Here is a 19,985-nt window from a genome sequence, read left to right as displayed (position 1 = left end):
CTACTAAAAGTCAAGAAAGTTAAATATTTCTCTGCACCTGGGATTGAAAGACAGGCTGAGTTCCCATGGGGGAAACCCTTGAGTACCAAAGCATGAAGTTTGGACTTGGGCCAGTAGGCTAGTGGTTCTCAAACTTCTTAATGCTGAGTGCGACCCTTTAATACAACTCCTCATGTTGTGGTGACCCCCAACCACAACAGCTGTTTTCATTGCTACTTCATAGCTGTAATTTTGCTACTGTTTTGGATCATAATGTAAATCTCTGTGTTTTCCGGTGGTCTTAGGCGACCTCTGTGAAAGGGTTGTTTGACTGCCCCAGGAGTCACTACCCACAGATTGAGAACCACTGCTCTAGGCAGTGGTCGATCATCCAGAGGTTTTCCATAGTCTGCTGGAAAAGATAGTATGAAGTAGTAATAGTAGAGGGTGTTTATGTCTGTAGAAAACAAATGGTATTGACTCGTGTGACTCAAAGGTGAAGTGACAGGTCAGAACCACAAGGAGACTGGGACCTTCAAATGTACTGGGTCTGATCAGGAGAATGGCTCAGCAGTGAAGAGCACTGGCTTCTCTTCCAGGGGTCCTAAATTCAGTTCCCAGAACTCACATGGTGGCTCATAACTGCCTGTAATGGAATCTGATGCCATCTCCTGGCGTGCAGACATATATGTAGACAAAATACTCAAATATATAAAATACATAAATAAGTCTTTTTTAAAAAAAGAAAAAAGTTCTGGGTGGTTGTGGTGCTCGCCTTTAATCCCAGCACCCAGGAGGCAGAGGCAGGTGGATCTCTGAGTTTGAGGCCAGCCTGGTATACAAAACTAGTTCCAAGATGGCTAAGGCTACACAGAGAAACCCTACCTGGGGAAAAAAAAGAGAGTAGTGGAATGGGTTGTTTTAGTTTTGGTAAAACAAAACAAAACACAAGCACATGGACTACCAGGATGTTCTGTCTTCCATGGAGAGCTCTCCTCCTGCCCATCTGTATTAGAACTTGCTCCTGCAGTCAGTGTGCCAATTGTTGTTTGTTTTATTTCGCTTGTTTGGTTGGTTTGGTTTGGTGGCTTTTGACACAGGGTTTCACTGTGCAGCCCTGAATGGCTTAGAATTCTATGTAGACCAGGACTTGAATTTACAGAAATCCTCCTGCCTCACCCACCAAGGTCTGAGGTTACAGCTGTGTGTCACCATACCCCACCTTTCTTTGTTTTGATAACTTTTTTTTTGTTGTTTTTGTTTTTCGAGACAGGGTTTCTCTGTGTCACTTTGCACCTTTCCTGGAACTCACTCTGTAGCCTAGGCTGGCCTCGAACTCACAGAGATCCGCCTGTCTCTGCCTCCTGAGTGCTTTCTTCTTCCAAGTGCTGAGATTATAGTTGTGCCACCACTCCTGTCCTGGTTTTGGTTTTGTAACTTTTTTTGTTGTTGTTGTTGTTTGGTTGGTTGGTTGGTTGGTTGGTTGGTTGGTTGGTTTTGGAGCTGAGGACCGAACCCAGGGCCTTGTGCTTGCTAGGCAAGTGCTCTACCACTGAGCTAAATCCCCAACCCCGGTTTTGTAGCTGTTAACATGCTGATATTAGCTAGGAGGCAGAATATTCAGGACTGAGAAATACTAGTGCATTCATACCATCACATGCACCCATATCCCTACCTTTGTCTTGTGCGTCCACACAGTGCTTTGTGTCCACTGACTGACAAGCAAGATAAACGTATTTGCCTAACCCCTAACAGATGTTGGTCCACCATCTGTCCTGACACTTTTTCTAAATCAGATAATTGATTCATACAGAATCTGTATGTTGTTGTCTGATCTAGTTTTCCCCCTAAAGGGGCAATTTCTTCCGTGGCAACTCCAAAACAGCCTCTAATGAGATGTGATGATCTGACAGTTTCCGTGCAGCCAGTAGCAGTGTTGAGTAGCTCTAGTGTTTATAGGGAACCCATCTCTATACCATCCATCCATGGCTCTCTCAAATGCTGCAGAGTAAGGCTAATTCTATCCTAAAACTGTCATCTCAATGTTGTGCTCTTTCTAAACTTACTCCTCCTTTCTTTCAGGAATTTTATTTCATTCTCTGAGTCATTCAGATATTTTTGGCCTTCTATTCTATGAAGACTTTTTGTTTGTTTATTTGTTTGTTTTTAGTTTGTTTGTTTGAGATAGAATTTCTTCTGTGTGTAGCCCTGGCTGTCCTAGAACTCACTTTGTAGACCAGGCTGGCCTCCAATCCACTGAGATCCACCTGCCTCTACCTCCTGAGTTCTGGAACTAAAGGTGTGCACCACCACCACCCAGCCCATGAAGACATTTTTTTAGATTAGTTTGACTAGTACAAAAGAGTGATGTCAAAGTCTAGAAAGAGACATTTCTAACATAATCAAGTGATAATTTCTCATGATCGGGGTAAATATTTGAAAGGTATATAAACTACTCTGGCAGCCTGGGAGAGAAAATAAATAATCTGTCCTCAAGAAATCTTAGAATGATCTTCTCATAGAAGGTAATTCAGTGGGCATTGAAGGATCTTCATGAGCTTGCCAGACAAAGCCATGAGAATGTGACAGAGTGTGACCCCTTCTGGGGGCTGCAGGTGGTTAATAGTGGCTGGGATATCAGATGCAGATTTGAAGTGATAGAAAATGGGGTTCAGGGGCTGGAGAGATGGCTCAGAGGTTAAGAGCACTGACTGCTCTTACAGAGGTCCTGAGTTCAATTCCCAGCAACCACATGGTGGCTCACAACCACCTGTAATGAGATCTGGTGCCCTCTTCTGGCCTGCAGTCACATATGCTGTATACATAATAAATAAATAAATCTTTAAAAAAAAAAAGAAAGAAAGAAAATGGGGTTCAGAACGTTTGTAAAGAAGTGGAGAGGTGGGACTGGAGAGATGGCTCAGTGGTTGAGAGCATTGACTGCTCTTCCAAAGAACCCAGGCTCAATTCCCAGCACCCACATGGCAGCTCACACCTGTCTGTAATTCCAGTTTCAGGGGATCCAACACCCTTATGCAGGCAGAACACTAATGCAAATGAAATAATAATAAGAAGAAGCTGACGGGTGAAAAGCGCCCACAGGATGGCTAGACCATAGGAAACAGAGCTTTGTGCAGGATGCAAGGTGTCAAGATAGAGATGGTTAGAGCGGGAAGAGTTAGGCCCAGTACCTGTAAAGATATTAGATTATGGCAGAAGTAAGGGTCTAAGCTGGGCGTAGTGGCTCACAACTGTAACCTCAGTAAGTAGAAAGCTGAGGCAGCCTTTCCCTGCAGTGTTCCAGGCCATTGTGGGCAATAGAACAAGACCCTGTCTAGAAAAAAAAAACAAAAAACAAAACAAAACAGACATTGACTTGTCTGATGAGTTAAAGAGTTTATTCCACTGTAAAATGTTTATTTGCTCCCACACAGTAAACTTATATGAGGATTATGCTCTGTCCTTAGTTAAGATTGCCAAATGTAACAAGAAACATTATCTGATTTGTAAAATGCACTGTGTTTGCAGGTCAACATATCTCAAGCTGACATGCAGGCCATTGGCAACACCATCACCATGGTAACGCAGGATGGCACACCTATCACGGTCCCCACTCACGATGCAGTCATCTCCTCAGCAGGAACACACTCTGTGGCTATGGTCACCGCCGAGGGCACAGAAGGACAGCAGGTAACTACTTTTGTTCACTGTTAGTACATGAATCGATGTCAAAACTTGCACAGAAGCTGTGCTGTACATTCCTATTTAGGCGTGTGAACTTAAGGCCGACTATAACTTCTTTAGTCCTCGAAGTTATTTTTTTCTCTACCTGTAAAATAGGAATGATAGTTACATCAGCACTATAAAGTTCACAGCAGGATGGAAGCAATAAGGGACTGGAGAGACACAAGAGAGCACTCACTGCTCTTCAGAGGACCCAAATTCAGTTCCCAGCACCCACGTTAGGCTTTTTTTTTTTTTTTTTTTTTTTTTTTTCCTCAAGGTTTTTCAAGACAGGGTTTCTCTGTGTAGCCCTGGCTGTCCTGGAACTAGTTCTGTAAACCAGGCTGGCCTTGAATTCATAGAGATCTGCCTGCCTCTGCCACCCCAGTACTAGGATTAAAGGCATGTGCCACCATGTCGGGCCACATTAATCATCTTACAACTGCCTATAACTCCAGCTGGCCTCCAAGGGTACCCCCACACACATAGCATATACTGCCATAGACATAAACCCATTAAAATTAAATTTTATCTAAAAACACATATACAGTGCTGGGCGGTGGTGGCACATGTCTTTAATCCCAGCACTTGGGAGCCAGAAGTAGGCAGATCTCTGTGAGTTTGAGGCCAGCCTGGTCTACAGAGCAAGTTCTAGTACAGGCTCTATCTAAAGCTACACAGAGAAACCGTATCTCAAAAAACCAACCAACAATCAAAAAACAAAACAAAAAAACACCTCCAGCTAGGCATACAGGTGTAAGTCTTTAGTCCAAGCACTTGAGAGGCAGAAGCAAGCAGATCTTTGAGTCTAGCCTGCTGTACAGAGCAATTTCCAAGCCAGCAATTTCCAAGGGCTACATAGTGAGGCCCTTGTCTCAAAAACACCACCAGAACAAAGCTAGAGAGATGACTCAGTGGTTAAGAATGCTGGCTATTCCCAAGGGATCTGATGCCCTCTTCTGGCCACCTGGCACCTGGCACACAGATGGTATACAGACATACATGCAGGCAAAACACCCATACACATAAAATAAAAATAAATAACTTAAGCTGTCATTGTGACATGAGGCTTCAGGAGACACTGCAAAGATCCCTGAGTCTAGGTGGGGAGTGTCTCTAAGGAGATGTTGCTGTTGGTCAGTCATATCACCGGTCCTTCCAGGTTCCCCAGTTAAATGGAAAGCTAATTGTAAATACAAAAGGAGAAAATAGTCCAGTCCACATTCAGGAATAAGTAGGCATCTGTGGTGTGCGTTAGTTGACATTTATAACTTCCTCAGCATCCACTTAGAATAGCAGAACCTGGGAACAGCCTCATCTTCCTAGCTAGTGAGTTAGACATGGCCGATCCATTTCTGCAGTACTCTGTCAGAGGCCAGCTCCCACTTTTACCCAGAGTACTCTTGAGGAGAGAGGGATGAGAAACTTATAGATAGAATGATAGGCCTAGCCAAAGAGAGGAAAGACACAGGAGAGTTTCGGGAGGACTTGGGTCAATACCCAACAGCCCAAAACTTTTTTTTTGTTTGTTTTTTGTTTTGTTTTGTTTTTGAGGCAGGGTTTCTCTGTGTAGCTTTGCGCCTTTCCTGGAACTTACTCTGTAGCCCAGGCTGGCCTTGAACTCACAGAGATTCTCCTGCCTCTGCCTCCCAAGTGCTGGGATTAAAGGTGTGTGCCACCATCGCCTGGCCCCAGAACTTTATTCAAAAGGGCTTTTTATAACAATGCCATGGGGTGAGGAAAAAGACCTCCCCCTTGCTAGATATAGCCAAGTGTAGACCTTTCCAAACACCTGGTACCCAGGCCCATGATCCAGTCATCCTCTGTGCAGCCCTGCTGGTAAAGCAAGCTCAGCTCTCACTAGGACACCTCTGTGGGCTCCCACAGTACTCTCTACCTGCTTCGCTATCGACTTACTTCATGAGTGTAGGTAAATCCTTTCTGAGGGAGCCCTAACTTGCTCAAATGAAACAGTCCAGCCTAGACAGTGCGTAAGGTCTGTTCTAGCAGGAAGTGCCTATACATCTCTGGTCCTCACAAAAAAAATAGACTTCAATCTCTTTGAGTCATAGGTAATTTTTTCATGTGTGTTTTGTTCATTTTGCTTCACTTAAGGTTGCAATTGTGGCTCAAGACCTGGCAGCATTCCATACAGCCTCTTCAGAAATGGGACACCAACAACATAGCCATCATTTAGTAACTACAGAAACCAGACCTCTGACCTTAGTGGCAACGTCCAATGGCACTCAGATTGCAGTTCAGGTGAGTACAGGTTAGGTGGGCAGCAGCAGCAGTACATAGTTCTAAACCTGGCACGCTGGTTTTAGGTGTAACTTTCAGTGCTTATGCCATGCACAAAATCATCTGGGTGCCTATCTTGCTTTAAGACAATTACTGTAATGGAGGTGATCTCAGAATGACCAGAAACCAGGCAATAGAGGCGTGTGCCTTTAATCCCAGGAGGCAGAGGCAAGGTGAGCTCTCTGAGTTCAAGGCCAGCCTGCCAGGGCTATGTAGAGACCCTTTCTCAGAACACCTCCCCCCCACCTCGCCCAGAAAAAAAAAGACCCAGCCTAGGCTGGGAGTATGGCTCAGTTGGTGGAGTGCTTGTTTGGAATGCATGAAACCCTGGGGTCTGCCCCAGGACCACAAGCCAAGCCTGGTAGCTCAATCCTATAATCTGAACACGCAAGTGGAGGCAGAAAGATCAAAAGTTGAATGAAGGTCATTGGCCTAAGCTATATGAGGCCTTAATCAAAACAAACTAACAGTGTTCTTTACGACTTTGCTTAGCATATTCTTGGGGAATTTATAGCAAGAGAAAATTGTCAGGCATGTGTCCTTGTGTGTACTCAGACAGCCATCTTCACAGTCAAGATGGAGTCTAACGAGGCAGGGTTTTATGAGGCACATGAGAACTACTACTCCTTGGAGGTGAACCTGCTGTGAACAGACCCTCAGTGATTCCTCCAAGAGTGCCCACACAGCTCCAAAGTGAGGTGTGTCAGAAGACATGGAAGGAGCATTCTCTGGGGAAGAGTCCCTGTTCCCAGCAGAAAATATAAACCCTGTATGCCAGGTGCACAGACCCTCTGTATAAGGAGTGGTTTCTCCTTAGTTTACTTGACAAACAGGGAAATGCCAGCCATTAATTTTCTTTAGTGCATGGATGCAGAAGCAGGCTGCTGAGCAAGTACTCCATTGGCTGTGCTGACATGGCATTTGAAGAACCTAAAGTAAGTAAGTAATTAGAAGTTTTGATTTTATCTATTAGTAATCAAGTTAGCTAATATTTTAGCATTCCCAAGCAACAGAATTACAGAGAGAAATGACACATCTACCATTAACAATTCTCTGGATTCATCACCTAGACTAGGACTCTGGATTATTGATGTTCCGTGTGATCTGCTTTCAGCTTGGAGAACAGCCATCTCTGGAAGAAGCCATCAGGATAGCATCTAGGATCCAACAAGGAGAAACGCCAGGGTTAGATGATTAATACTCAACCACAGAGCAATAAAGTAGGAGGAAGGAGACTCCCATCTTCTGGCTGCAGAGATCCCTGAGGCCCGGCCTGGCAGAGCAGAAGTTCCATTCCTGAAGCACTGTACACGTTTTTTATGCAAGAGTGGAGAACATTTTCTTCTTGACACTTTTGTGTACATAGCCCCTGGAATAAATTCCCAAAGTGATTCATTGTGTACAAGGAAGTATGAAATTAGGGCACTACAGCAATCCTTCATGTTACTCTTTATCACACAGCAGACTTCTGGAATCCACCCACAAGACCGTCCAGGTCTATACAGAGTCAAGATGAGATTTTTAACTTACTGTGAAAAAAAAAAGGCTGTATCTAATGTGCCGAAGGCTCTACATGTCAAACAATCATAACTTCAAAGCCATCACAGAAAATAAAGGATGCAAGCCTTCAGATGTCCCTCCAGTTAGTGTCTGGATTTTTTTTCCCACCATACACCCCTTTTTATTTGTATTTCAAGAATTGAAGACCTCATTTATAGTGTCCCATCCCTGTTATATAATGCTTCTTCAAACTAAAATGCTAATTATTTTAGCATTACATTGGATTGTGTACAAAATGTAAAAGTTTGGTTATTTTAAAATAAACATTAAATCCAGTGTTGGAAGCTAGGCACGGTAGCTTGTGCCTGTAATCCCAGTATTGAGGAAGCTAAGGCAGGAGGAGTGCCATAAATTTGAGACTAGCCTGGGCTGTGTAGTGAATTCCAGGCCAATCTAGACTACAGAGTAAATACTTCCTCAAAAGACAAAGAAGGAATATCCAGTGTTTGGATTGTTACAGAGTCTACTCAGCCTTCTGATTTTTTGCTACTGTTTTTTATTGATAATCAACTATGAGGGTTTCCCATGGGTCCAGCCCAGGCTTATAGTCCTATGGCTGGAAACTGATTTACTGAAAAAACTGGGTCAGTGAGTTGTGTAAATTATTTATTTTTGTTCTTAAGCTTTTGTTTTAAAGCTTATTTACCCTAAAGTTTATTATTGATTTTGAATACAGCAGTTTTTAAAACAATACTTTCTGTTTGTTTCATTAAATTGATCTGGTGTTAGAGAAGTTGTACAAGAACCTACAATATAACAGTGTAATCCTATATACACAGGCCAAGAGTATATCCTGGATAGGCAAAGAACAAACGCTTCTCTGTATAGTACTGTGTACTCAACAGTCTTGGGGAAATTTAAGATTTATTGTCTCCAACTTACCCAGGCCTGGCAGTTCTAAAAGGCAGAACAGGCCAAGACTGGACAGCCCTGGCTTTCTGCCTCCATGTCCAGTATGGGTTTTCTACTATACCTCAGGAGCCTGGAATGTAAGGTGCTATAACGGGGGTATCAAGATGGCTTTTGTTTGATAGCTTCTGCTTGCTTAAAAGCAAGAGATGAAAGCCTTTTTTAAAAAGATTTATTTTGAGGGGCTGGAGAGATGGCTCAGCAGTTAAGAGCACTGACTGCTTTTCCAGAGGACCCAGGTTCAATTCCCAGCACCCACATGGCAGCTCACAGCTGTCTGTAAAGTTCCAGGACTTCTGACCCTCTCACACAGACATACATGCAGGCAAAACACCGATGAACAAAAAACAAAAATAAATTTTAAAAAGTTTCTTTTATGTGTAGGGGTATTTTGTTTACATGTGCATCTATGTACTATATTTGTGCAGTACCCATGAAGATCTGAAGAGGGCATCAGGTCCCTTGGAATTGGAATTGCAGACAGTTGTGAACTAACATATGGATGCTGGTAGCTGAACCCAGATCCTCTGCAAGAGTAGCTAGTGCTCTTAAAGCAAAACCATTTCTCCAGCCCCTTGGTTTTTGTTGTTTGTTCTGTTCTGTTTTGTTTTGTTTTGTTTTTGAGACAAGGTCTCACTGTATAGCTCTACTTGACCTGGAGTTTGAAGCCATCTGTGCTGGGATTGCGGGCAAAATTCCCCATACCATTGACTAATGTTGAGAGTTCAGCAAGGGACCCTTCAGGGCTTTCAAAAGGGAAGGCCAAAGGTGTCTCGGCCACCACTCCTGTCTTTCACACAGCTTGGGATGTCAGAGCCCTAACTCGGCCGCTTTTCATGCTGTTCTTTGTCCCCAACCCAACCTTGTCTAGCAAGGTAGCATGTTCCCTCAAGGTATACAACTGCTGTGGGTCTCAACAGAAACACTGGAAAGTTTTCCCGAAAATAAATCCTCCAAAGGCACTTAAAACAAGTCCACGTCAGCAAACAGCATGTTGAGTATCGGTCTGTGTGATAAGATCCAGGAGGGACTGAGTCAAATACTTCGTTCCAGGAAAAACAGCCAGCTCTACCCTGAAGTGGCTTGAGGCCCCAGCAAAAGCTGTTGCAAGCCCACGAAGACAGCAGCCCAGAGGGCGAAAGTGCTTACTGTGAAACCTGTCCTCAATCGTCCAACCCTGGAAGCTGGAAGGACAGAACTGACTGCAAAGTCATCCTCTGACACACACACACACACACACACACACACACACACACACACACACCCTTGTGATTCTTTGTTTTGTTGTGCATGGGTGTTTTCCCTGCAGGTATGTCCGTACTGCATGTGTGCTGGAAGAGGGCATTAAATCCCCTGTAACGAGTTACAAACAGACCATTGTGAACTGCCATGTCCGTACTGGGAACTGAACCCAGGTTCTCTCGAAGAGCAGGCAGTGCTGTTAACTACTAAGCCATCCCTCCAGCCCTTAATTAGTTAATTTTTAAAAAGAGAGAGAGAAAGAAAACACAGTGCCTACAGTGTGTGCTTCAGATGACTTCCACTGGCCTCCACAAACCACAAGGCTCAGAGGGCCAGGTCTTTTGCTTCCATGTCTTTCAACCCTTGGGACCAAACTAATGGAGCTCATAAGCAACTTGGAAAACTGTACTTGGTGCTGAAATGAAATTGGATTCTATTTTTTCAACCTGAGGAACTTGCCATCCAGTATTTCTTGGCTTCAGAAAGATTGCAGGCCAGGAGCTGAAGAGATGGTTCAGTGGTTAAGAGCACTTGCTGCTCTTGCAGAGGACTCAAGTTCAGTTCCCAGTACCAATGTCAGGTGACCCACAATGGCCTGTAACTCCAGCTTCAGGGTATCTGGTGCTACTTCTGTTTGCTTGTTTTTGTTTGTTTGGTTTTTGGTTTTTCGAGACAGGGTTTCTCTGTGTAGCTTTGTGCCTTTCCTGGAACTCACTTGGTAGCCCAGGCTGGCCTCGAACTCACAGAGATATCTGCCTGGCTCTGCCTCCCGAGTGCTGGGATTAAAGGCGTGCGCCACCACCGCCCGGCGCTACTTCTGTACTTTAAGGGCACATGTGGTGCACAGACATACAGTCAGGAACACACATACATACACATATCAGATAATAAATATTTTTAGGAAGATTGCAGGCCAGTTGCTTGTCAGCAACTATTTACTAGTGATCAGGCAGTGGAAAAAGAAGTGGGCACAGTGAAAAGCTGTTGCCAAGGATAGAAACCTACACTTAAGGGAGGTGGTGCATGCCTTTAATCCTAGCACTCGGGAGGCAGAGGCAGGCACATCTCTGAGGCAGCCTGGTCTATAGAGTGAGTTTCAGGACAGCCAGGGACACACAGAGAAATGCTGCCTCAAAAACAAAAAACAACAAAAAAAAGACCATAAATAAATAAATAAAAATAAACCTGCATTTCTGTTTTTAGGTACTGTGGCTGCTTGCCCAGTTGTAGTGGTTTTTTTTTGTTGTTGCTTTGTTTTTTTTTTTTTTGTTTTTTTTTTTTTTTGGTTTTTCGAGACAGGGTTTCTCTGTGTAGCTTTGCGCCTCTCCTGGGACTCACTTGGTAGCCCAGGCTGGCCTCGAACTCACGGAGATCCGCCTAACTCTGCCTCCCGAGTGCTGGGATTAAAGGCGTGCGCCACCACCGCCCGGCTGTTGCTTTGTTTTTAATTTTATATATATTGGTGTTTTGTCTGAATGTACATCTGTGTGAGGGTGTCAGATCCCCTGGAACTAAAGTTACAGACAGTTGTGAGCCGTCATGTTGGTGCTGGGAATTGAACCCAGATCCTCTGGAAGATCAGCCACTGTTCTTAACCACTGAGCCATCTCTCCAGCCCCTGTAGTGTTTTTGTTTTTTTGTTTGTTTTGTTTGCTTTTGTTGTTGTTTTCCAAAACAGGGTTTCTCTGTGTAGCCCTGACTGTCCTAGAACTCGCTCTGTAGACCAGGCTGGCCTCCAACTCAGAGATCCACTTGCCTCTTCCTCCCGAGTGCTGGGATTAAGGCATGCACCACTACTGCCTGGCAAACTTTGTATTGTTTTAAATTATGTGTATGTGTGTGTCTGAGTGTGAGTTTGTGCACATGAGTGTAGCACTTGCCCTAGGAGAGAGGAAGACATTGGATCCCCTGGACTGGAATTACAGGCTTTTGTGAGTCACCTGGTATGGGTGCTGGGAACTGAACTTGGGGCCCCTAGAACGTACATTAATCACTGAGCTATCTCTCCAGCCCACCTTAGAAGTTCTTACAAACTTCCTATGAAGTTCCATGCGACAATGGGACATGCACTTGGTACCATGCCAGGGAACACAGTGAAAGGCTGGGGAAGTGTAGGCAGAGAAAGAATTCAGCAAGACAAGAACACACAGTACTAAGTTTATTAGATGGGCTGCACCACAGCTCCAGCAGTCGAGAGAAATTGCACAAAAGTATTCTTTTTTTTTTTTTTGCTGGGAGGGGGTGGTATCTGTGTGGTCAGTCAGGCATGGGCCCAGGTCTTTGAGATGCCTGTGTAGGGCTCCTATCTGGATGACTAGGCACTATCTCATTATTTTGCTGATGAATGGGTTTTACAATATGAATTGTTTCTCTTTGGGATGGGTTTATTGTGCATAGCAGTAAAGGTCATGAGGGGTCAAACTCCTGATGGTCTGAGTCTGCTCATTAAAGACTAGCATCTTCTACAGTAGTGTCAGGGTGCCCTCTGACAGACTGCAGCTAGGCCTTGTTAAAGAGTAACTCCTTTTAATCCTTCTTGGAGGCAGCAGGGGCCGTACTCTTGAGTCTAGCCCGATCTGAGACCAAAGCAGTTGTAGTGATATATTGTGTACCCTAATAAAATTTGCCTGAAGATCAGAGAATAGAACAAGCCACTAGATTAAACATAGATGCCAGGCAGTGGTGACACACACCTTTAATCCTAGCCCGCGGGAGGCAGAGATCCTTTTGGATCTCTGTGAGTTCAAAGCCGCCCTGGACTACATGAGATTGATTCAGTCTAGGAGAGAAACAGAGCCAGGCAGTGGTGACACACACCTTTAATCCGAGTACTTGGGAATCACATGCCTTTAATCCCAGCACTAGGAAGGAAGCAATATGACTGGGCAGAGAAAGGTATGTAAGATATGAGAAGACAGGAACTAAAAGCTTTTCAGCTGAAGCCTTTTCAGCAGAAGCCCTTTTTGGCTGAAGCTATTCGGCTGGAGAGCTTTTGGCTGAGGACTCCGAGACATTCAGTCAGAGGATTCGTGAAGTTGGTGAGGTGAGATATGGAAGTGGCTTGTTCCTTTGTCTCTCTGATCTTTCAGCATTTACCCCGATATCTGGCTCCGGGTTTTTTATTATAAGACCACTTAAAAATTGTGCAACAAGCAGTCTTATCCAAAATAGTTTAGCACTTAGATTAGTTGCATCACCACAGAGTGGCATCCACACTCCCCACACAGATTAGCAGGGTCAGATCACTCCAGAGGACAAAGCTTATCTTCTAGAGCTAGTTCAGACCTGAGTAGGAATACTGGAGGAAAAGGAGTCCTGCTTGGTGGTGGTGTCCTGTCATGTGATGGAACATAGTGCTGGAGCAGCACTTGGGAGAAGAGGGGGAGTGTCAGTTGTAGAGGTCATTAAAAGGCCCTCGGTGGGAGGTAGGCTAAGATGCCAATGGTAATGTAGATAAACTGAGACAGTACCATCTGGAGTTTGAGGGCCTCAGTCTAGGGATAGTTTCAGAAGCCTCTCTGGGGGTTAGAGAGCTGGCTCAGCAGTTGGGAGTACTGCCTGCTCTTCCTGAGGACCAGGTTCAATTCGAGGCACCCACATGGCAGTTCACAATCGTCTACAACAGCTCCACAATATCAGACACCCTGCATGCAGACAGAACACCAGTGCACATTAAATAAATAAATAAATAAATAAATAAATAAATAAATAAATAAATAAATAAATAAAATCAGCCTCTCTGGAGGGTCAGGTGTAGAATAAATATCTCAAAATGAATTGGGTCCTTTTCAGCCAGAAGGGCGCTCTCTTAATTAATGAGCCATGCAGCCCCACCCTGGCTGTCCTGGAACTTGATCTGTAGACCAGGCTGTCCTCAAACTCAGAGATCCACCTGCCTCTGCCTCCCGAGTGCTTGGATTAAAAGCGTGCTACCACCGCCCAGCTCTTTTCTTTGTCTTTTTTTTCTTTCTTTCTTTCTTTTTTTTTTTTTTTTAAGATGAGTCTCACTACTACTGGCTGGTTTGCAAGCTGGCCTCAGACTCAGGGACATCTGTCTGCCTCTGTCTCCTTGGTTCAAGGCATGGACTACCATGCCAGTCTCATATTTTTCTTTCTTGCTGGTTCCCTTTTCCTTAAGTCCTAACATAGAGCAACATAACAAATAAATCTACCAATTTCCTAAAAGAGAGTTAAATCTAAATTACAATCACCACAGAATGTAACAAACTCAAACTGCCTGTTAACATTATTAAGCTATGAAGTGTGGTCTGTGGTAGGTCCCAGGCATACTTTACTATGCTAGGGTCAGTTAAAGGGTTCTTTTAGACATCTTCTTGTTAGTCTCCTAAGAGTCTAAGAGTTACATAGTGTTACAGTCCTACCAGATCTGGGGAAGATACCAAATGACCCTGGATAATGAGTTGTCTATCCTGAACAAAGGCAGAGAGTCTTTCTATGTTAACCTTGTCATTTCAGTTTGGGATACAAAAGGCATGTGTTTTCCTGCATTTCAGTTTGGGATACAAAAAGCATGTGTTTTCCTAAAGAACTAGGAGAGATATTAAAAGGCTGTTTTTTTCTGGAGGACCGAGGGGAATAGAGTTTGATGTGTCCAGTGGCTTAGGCTGGACAAGAGACCTATTGTAGGGTCGAGAAAAGACACACTTTTGTATTTGGGACAGGTTAGACAGGGGGAAGGAGACATGTACCTGGATGGTGCCCAAGTCCCCATTAGTCACCTTAAGAAGATGAAGGACATCCTCTGAGGGAGAGAGAAGCCACTTTCAATTGTTCCCTGAGTGCCTGATTTGAAGTTCCTAAGCAAATGTATGAGGGGCTGTGTATCTGGGTTTAGAGGGGGAAAGCCCCATAGGCAGAAAGGAAGGAGAGGAAGAAGAGGGAGTAGGAATGGGAGGTAGGAGCAGAGGGGTGGCTAGTAACAGAGAAGCCAGAGATTGAACGGGGCCTTGAGTGTGACAGGGGAAGGGTCATCACGGATGCTCTCCAGGGCTGAGTTTAAGGAAGACTAGTGTTAGAGGGTCTAGTAAGAAAGACGTAGATGATGCCGGGCAGTGGTGGCGCACGCCTTTAATCCCAGCACTCGGGAGGCAGAGGCAAGCAGATCTCTGTGAGTTCGAGGCCAGCCTGGGCTACAGAGCAAGTTCCAGGAAAGGCGCAAAGCTACACAGAGAAACCCTGTCTCGAAAAACCAAAAAAAAAAAAAAAAAAGGAAAGAAAAGAAAAGAAAAAAGAAAGATGTAGATGGCATCCTGCTCACAGTTGAAGTCCTTATGACAAGGCTATGGAAAACTAGCTATAAGGAATCTTGGGTGCTGGAGTAGTTAAGAGCACTGACTGTTCTTCCAGAGGACCTTGGTTCAATTCCCAGCACCCACATGGTGGCTCCTAACCATCTGTAATTCCTGTTCCACTGGATCTGATGCCCTCTTCTGGGCTCCTCTGGCACTAGAGACACATAAGGTACACATGGAAATGCATACACACGAAAGTTTAAAAAAAATTTTGGCTTTTTTTTTTGAGACAGGGTTTCTGCTATGAAATATTCCTTTACACTGTGTGAATATATGTCATTGTAATTGGTTTAATAAAGAAGCTGACTGGCCAACAGCTGAACATAATAAGGTTAGTCAGCAGAGCCAGACTAGGAGAATTCTGGGATGAAGAAGAGAGGAGTCAGAGGAGTTGGCAGCAGACACAAGGAGAATCGAGATAAAGATGCCATACTGAGAAAAGATACCAAGCCACATGGCAGAGCATAGATAAGAAATATGGGTTAATGTAAATGTAAGAGCTAGTAACAAGCCTGAGCTATTGGCCAATCATTTATAATTAATAATAATACTTTCTTGTGGCTATATGGGAAGCAACTGCCAGGATAGAAACTTCTGCCTACAAACTTAAAAACTCCCTTTTTAATTAGACAAAAGGGGGGAAATGCTGTGGAATAATCCTTTTATATACTATAAAGATTTGTCACTCAAATTGGTTTAATAAAAAGATGACTAGCCAGTAGCCAGGCAGGAATTATAAGTGGGACAACCAAACTAAGGATGCTGGGATGAAGAAGAGGGGAGTCGCCTGAGGACACAGAGGGAATAAGACATGCTGGATAGAGGACAGTAAAGCCATGAGCCATGTGGAAATACATAGATTAATAGAAATGTGTTCATTTCAATTGTAAGAGCTACTTAGTAATAACCCTGAGCCATTGGCTGAGCATTTGTAATTAATATGCCTCTGTGTGGTTACTTGATATTGGTGGCTGGGAAAGAAGACTCCGCCTACAGGTTTCTTTGTGTAGAGTTGACTGTCCTGGAACTATGTCCATAGACCAAGCTGGCCTCAAACTCCCAGAGATCTGCCTGCCTCTGCCTCCTGAGTGCTGGGATTAAAGGTGTGCACCACCTCCAGCAATAATTTTTTTTTTTAAAGAAAGAATTCTTGGCACTCCTCCCTGGATTACAAGAACAGAAATCTATGTTGTGGGATAATCTTTTTTTTTTTTTTTTTGTACAATGTGATGATGTGTTACTCTGATTAGTTTAATAAAAAGCTGAACAGCCTGAGCCGGGCGGTGGTGGCACATGCCTTTTAATCCCAGCACTTGGGAGGCAGAGGCAGGCAGATCTCTGTGAGTTTGAGGCCAGTCTGGTCTACAAATCGAGTTCCAGGAAAGGTGCAAAGCTACATAGAGAAACCCTGTCTGGAAAAAAAATAAAGCTGAATGGCCAGTAGCTAGGCAGGATTTTTGGCAGAGAGGATGCTGGGAAGAAGAAGGCTGAGACACCAAGAGAAGCAGAGCAAGCAGGATGGGAAGTTCAGAGATGAGGTAATAAAGCCATGAGTCAGAAAAAAAAAATAGAAATGGGTCAATTTAAGTAATTAGAGCAAGCTAGAAACAAGCCTAAGATAAGGCCAAGCTTTCATAATTAATATAAGTCTCTACGTCATTTTTTTGTGAGTTGGAAGTCCAAAGAAAATTCAATACAAATCCAAGTGTGACCTAATGTGTTATTCAGTAGTGAGTTTTCCTGGTCTGGTAAGAGGGCAAGGATGTATTTGTGTCACAGAAGAAAATAAACTTCGGCCGAGCAGTGGTGGCACATGCCTTTAATCCCAGCACTCGGGAGGCAGAGGCAGGTGGATCTCTGTGAGTTCGAGGCTAGCTTGGTCTACAGAGCAAGTTCTAGGACAGCCAGGACTGTTTCACAGAGAAACCCTGTCTCGAGAAAAAAGAAAAGAAAATTTCTTTCTGAGGCTCATATTGTGACCAATGTTTCATAATACATCCTGGGAGTCAGAAAGGAAAGAGGACCAGGCCGTACTGGAGGTGTGACATCTACCACAGAGGCTTCCCTACAGAGTAACAGCCCTGTCCTGTTGCTGGGGTGAGACCCACATTCACCACACTGACTTTGATGGATGACATGCTCTAAACTGGGACTCCTAAGCCTAGGGGTCCTCCTGACTCACACACATGAAGCCCAGTTTCACTCTTTGGCTGTGGTGGTTTGACAGAAAATAGCCCCCAAAGGGAGTGGCACTATTAGGAAGTGTGGCCTTGTTGAAGGAAGTGTGTCACTGTGGGGGTGGGCTTTGAGGTCTCTTTTCCAGCTTCACTTAGTATGACAGCCAGTCAACTTCCTGCTGCCTTCTGGTCAAGATGTAGCACTCTCAGCTCCAGCATCATGTCTGCCTGCATGCCTCCATGCTCCCCGTCATGAAGAGAATGGACTGAACCTCTGAAATTGTAAGCCAGTTCCAATTAAACATTTTCTTCACAAGCGTCGCAGTGGTCATGATGTCTCTTCATAGCAATAAAAAGCCTAAGACATGAGCCAAACCCAATTGGTCGGGTGAGAGCAACCTCAAAGGGAGATTGACAAACCAAAACTGGTTACAAATTAGTTGTGTGGGTGTGTGGGTGTGTGTGTGGGGGGGAACCGGTTACTTGAAGCTCTCTTGGATGGGGCGTTTAGGCCGGGAGGGAGGCATGAGGGCACAGACACTGTTAGCTACACTCCTTTGCCACACCCTCTGCTCCCCTCCTTTCTGGAGACCAGCAGCAGTGAATGCTCAACCAGGAAAGAGGAATGAGAGGAAGAAAAGGGAATGAGAGTGGTGGCCCAGGAGAGCTCAACAGGTAAAGGCATTACCACCAAGCTAGTGCCTGTAACTCCAGCTCCAAATATCCAATGATCTCTTCTGGACTGCTTGGGCACCAGCACTCACATATCCACATATCCACATATGTGTAATTTTAAAATATAAATGATCTTTAAACATGAATAAATAAAAAGATAGATAATAAAATAATAAAACCATTATCTTAATTGTTTGTGTAGGGTATGTGCACATGAATGCAGGTGCCCTAGGAGACCAGGCATGTCAGGTCACTCGGAGCTGGAGTTACAGGCAGTTGTTAGCCACTTGATGTGAATGCTGGGAATCCAACTCAGGTCTTCTGCAAAAGCAGTATTCCCTCTTAACCACTGAGCCATCTCTCCAGGCCCAGGATGAAGTATATCTATGTAGTATGTAACTTTCATCAGTCTCTTAGCACCCATCACCCCAAACTGAAGCTTAGCACCCCCACTCCCTCCCAGTCCTCTGTCCCTACTGCTCCTGGCAACCACATTTTCTGTTTCTATGAATTCTGCTCCCGTCGACAAAGCATACCATACTTGTTTGCTGGGGGAGACCACCCCCACCATTATTTACCCCAGGGACTCTTGAGTAATGAGGAATAAGAGACCTAGTTAGAAATAGAGGGAGGGCTGGAGAGATGGCTCAGAGGTTAAGGGCACTGACTGCTCTTCCAGAGATCCTGAGTTCAATTCCCAGCAACCACATGCCCTCTTCTGGCCTAGCAGTCATACATGCTGTATACATAATAAATAAATAAATCTTTTTAAAAAATAGAGGGGAAAGAAAACAGAGGATAGCCTCGGGTGGGCCTGGATCCTTATCCACCGGCCCAGAACTTTATTCCAAAGGTCTGTTTATAACAATGCCAAGGGGTGGAGCAAAAGACCTCCCCCTTGCTAGTTAGACCCTTACAAGCACCTGGTACCAAAGCCCATGGTCCAATCAACCTCTTATGCGGTCCTTCTGGGTACAGCCACTAGGAAACCTAGTATGCTACAACAGATCCCTCTTCTTTATATTTTAAAAGAAAAAACTTTTGATGAAACTGCATCAAACTTAACATAATAATTCTAACATAAACATACTTATACAAAATTATAATTCCTACTCTCAACCTTCCTACAAACCTACATTCAAGAACAATTTTATTTATTTATTTATTATTGTGTATACAGTATTCTGTCTGCATGTATATCTGCAGGCCAGAAGAGGGTGCCAGATCTCATTACAGATGGTTGTGAACCACCATGTGGTTGCTGGGATTGAACTCAGGACCTCTGGAAGAGCAGCCAGTGCTCTTAACCACTGAGCCACCTCTCCAGCCCCCAAGAACAATTTCTTAATAGAACTGTACAAAACATAACAATAATTCACTCAAGTAACATGAAAATATTTTTTAAATTAAATATACTGAGAAATATTAACTCTCCATTTTCTTTTTTTTTTTTTTCCTTTTTCTTTGTTTTGTTTTTTCGAGACAGGGTTTCTCTGTGTAGCTTTGCACCTTTCCTGGAACTCACTATGTAGCCCAGGCTGGTCTCGAACTCACAGAGATCTGCCTGCCTCTGCCTCCCGAGTGCTGGGATTAAAGGTGTGCGCCTCCACCACTCAGCAACTCTCCCTTTTCTTTATAATTTAAATTAAATCTCAAGCCTAGTTAGAAAACCTAAATTTCTCTATAAGCAGTTCCATTTTTACATAAACAGTTCCATCATCACCGTTGATAGAGTCTATATGCATAAGTAAATTCAAACTGTCCCATTGTCATGAAATCATTACTATCCATTTCATTTCTTTTTTTTTAAGATTTATTTCTTTATTATCTATACACAGTGTTCTGCTTGCTTGCATGTACCTGAACACCAGAAGAGGGCACCAGATCTCATTACAGATGGTTGTGAGCCACCATGTGGTTGCTGGGAATTGAACTCATGACCTCTGGAAGAGCAGCCAGTGCTCTCAACCTCTGAGCCACCACTCCAGCCCGACCATTTCATTTCTTAAGTACGAAAGTTCAAAAAGAGTTCTGGTACCATTCCTAAAAGTTCCTCTGAGCGTCCGTCGTCAGGGCCTGGCTTGTCAGCTGCCCTTAAGTCGTAATG

The 19,985-nt window shown here is 44.1% G+C and overlaps 1 protein-coding gene across 5 annotated transcripts in view; it reads left to right on the top strand.

The window, feature by feature from the left end:
• Positions 1-7,851, top strand: part of Znf143 (zinc finger protein 143) — a 38,923-nt gene extending 31,072 nt beyond the window's left edge. For all 5 annotated transcript variants that reach the window (XM_052763054.1, XM_052763057.1, XM_052763056.1 and 2 more), the window contains 3 exons: positions 3,508-3,669; positions 5,818-5,964; positions 7,118-7,851. In XM_052763054.1, the coding sequence (XP_052619014.1) occupies positions 3,508-3,669; positions 5,818-5,964; positions 7,118-7,201 (393 nt within the window). In that variant the 3' untranslated portion in view covers positions 7,202-7,851. The remainder of the gene's footprint in view (positions 1-3,507; positions 3,670-5,817; positions 5,965-7,117) is intronic.
• The last annotated feature ends 12,134 nt before the right edge of the window (positions 7,852-19,985 follow it).

Source organism: Peromyscus californicus, unplaced genomic scaffold, assembly GCF_007827085.1.
Source record: "Peromyscus californicus insignis strain IS unplaced genomic scaffold, ASM782708v3 Scaffold_4__1_contigs__length_199733344, whole genome shotgun sequence".
NCBI lineage: Eukaryota > Metazoa > Chordata > Mammalia > Rodentia > Cricetidae > Peromyscus > Peromyscus californicus.
This window is presented reverse-complemented; position numbering and strand designations above follow the sequence as displayed.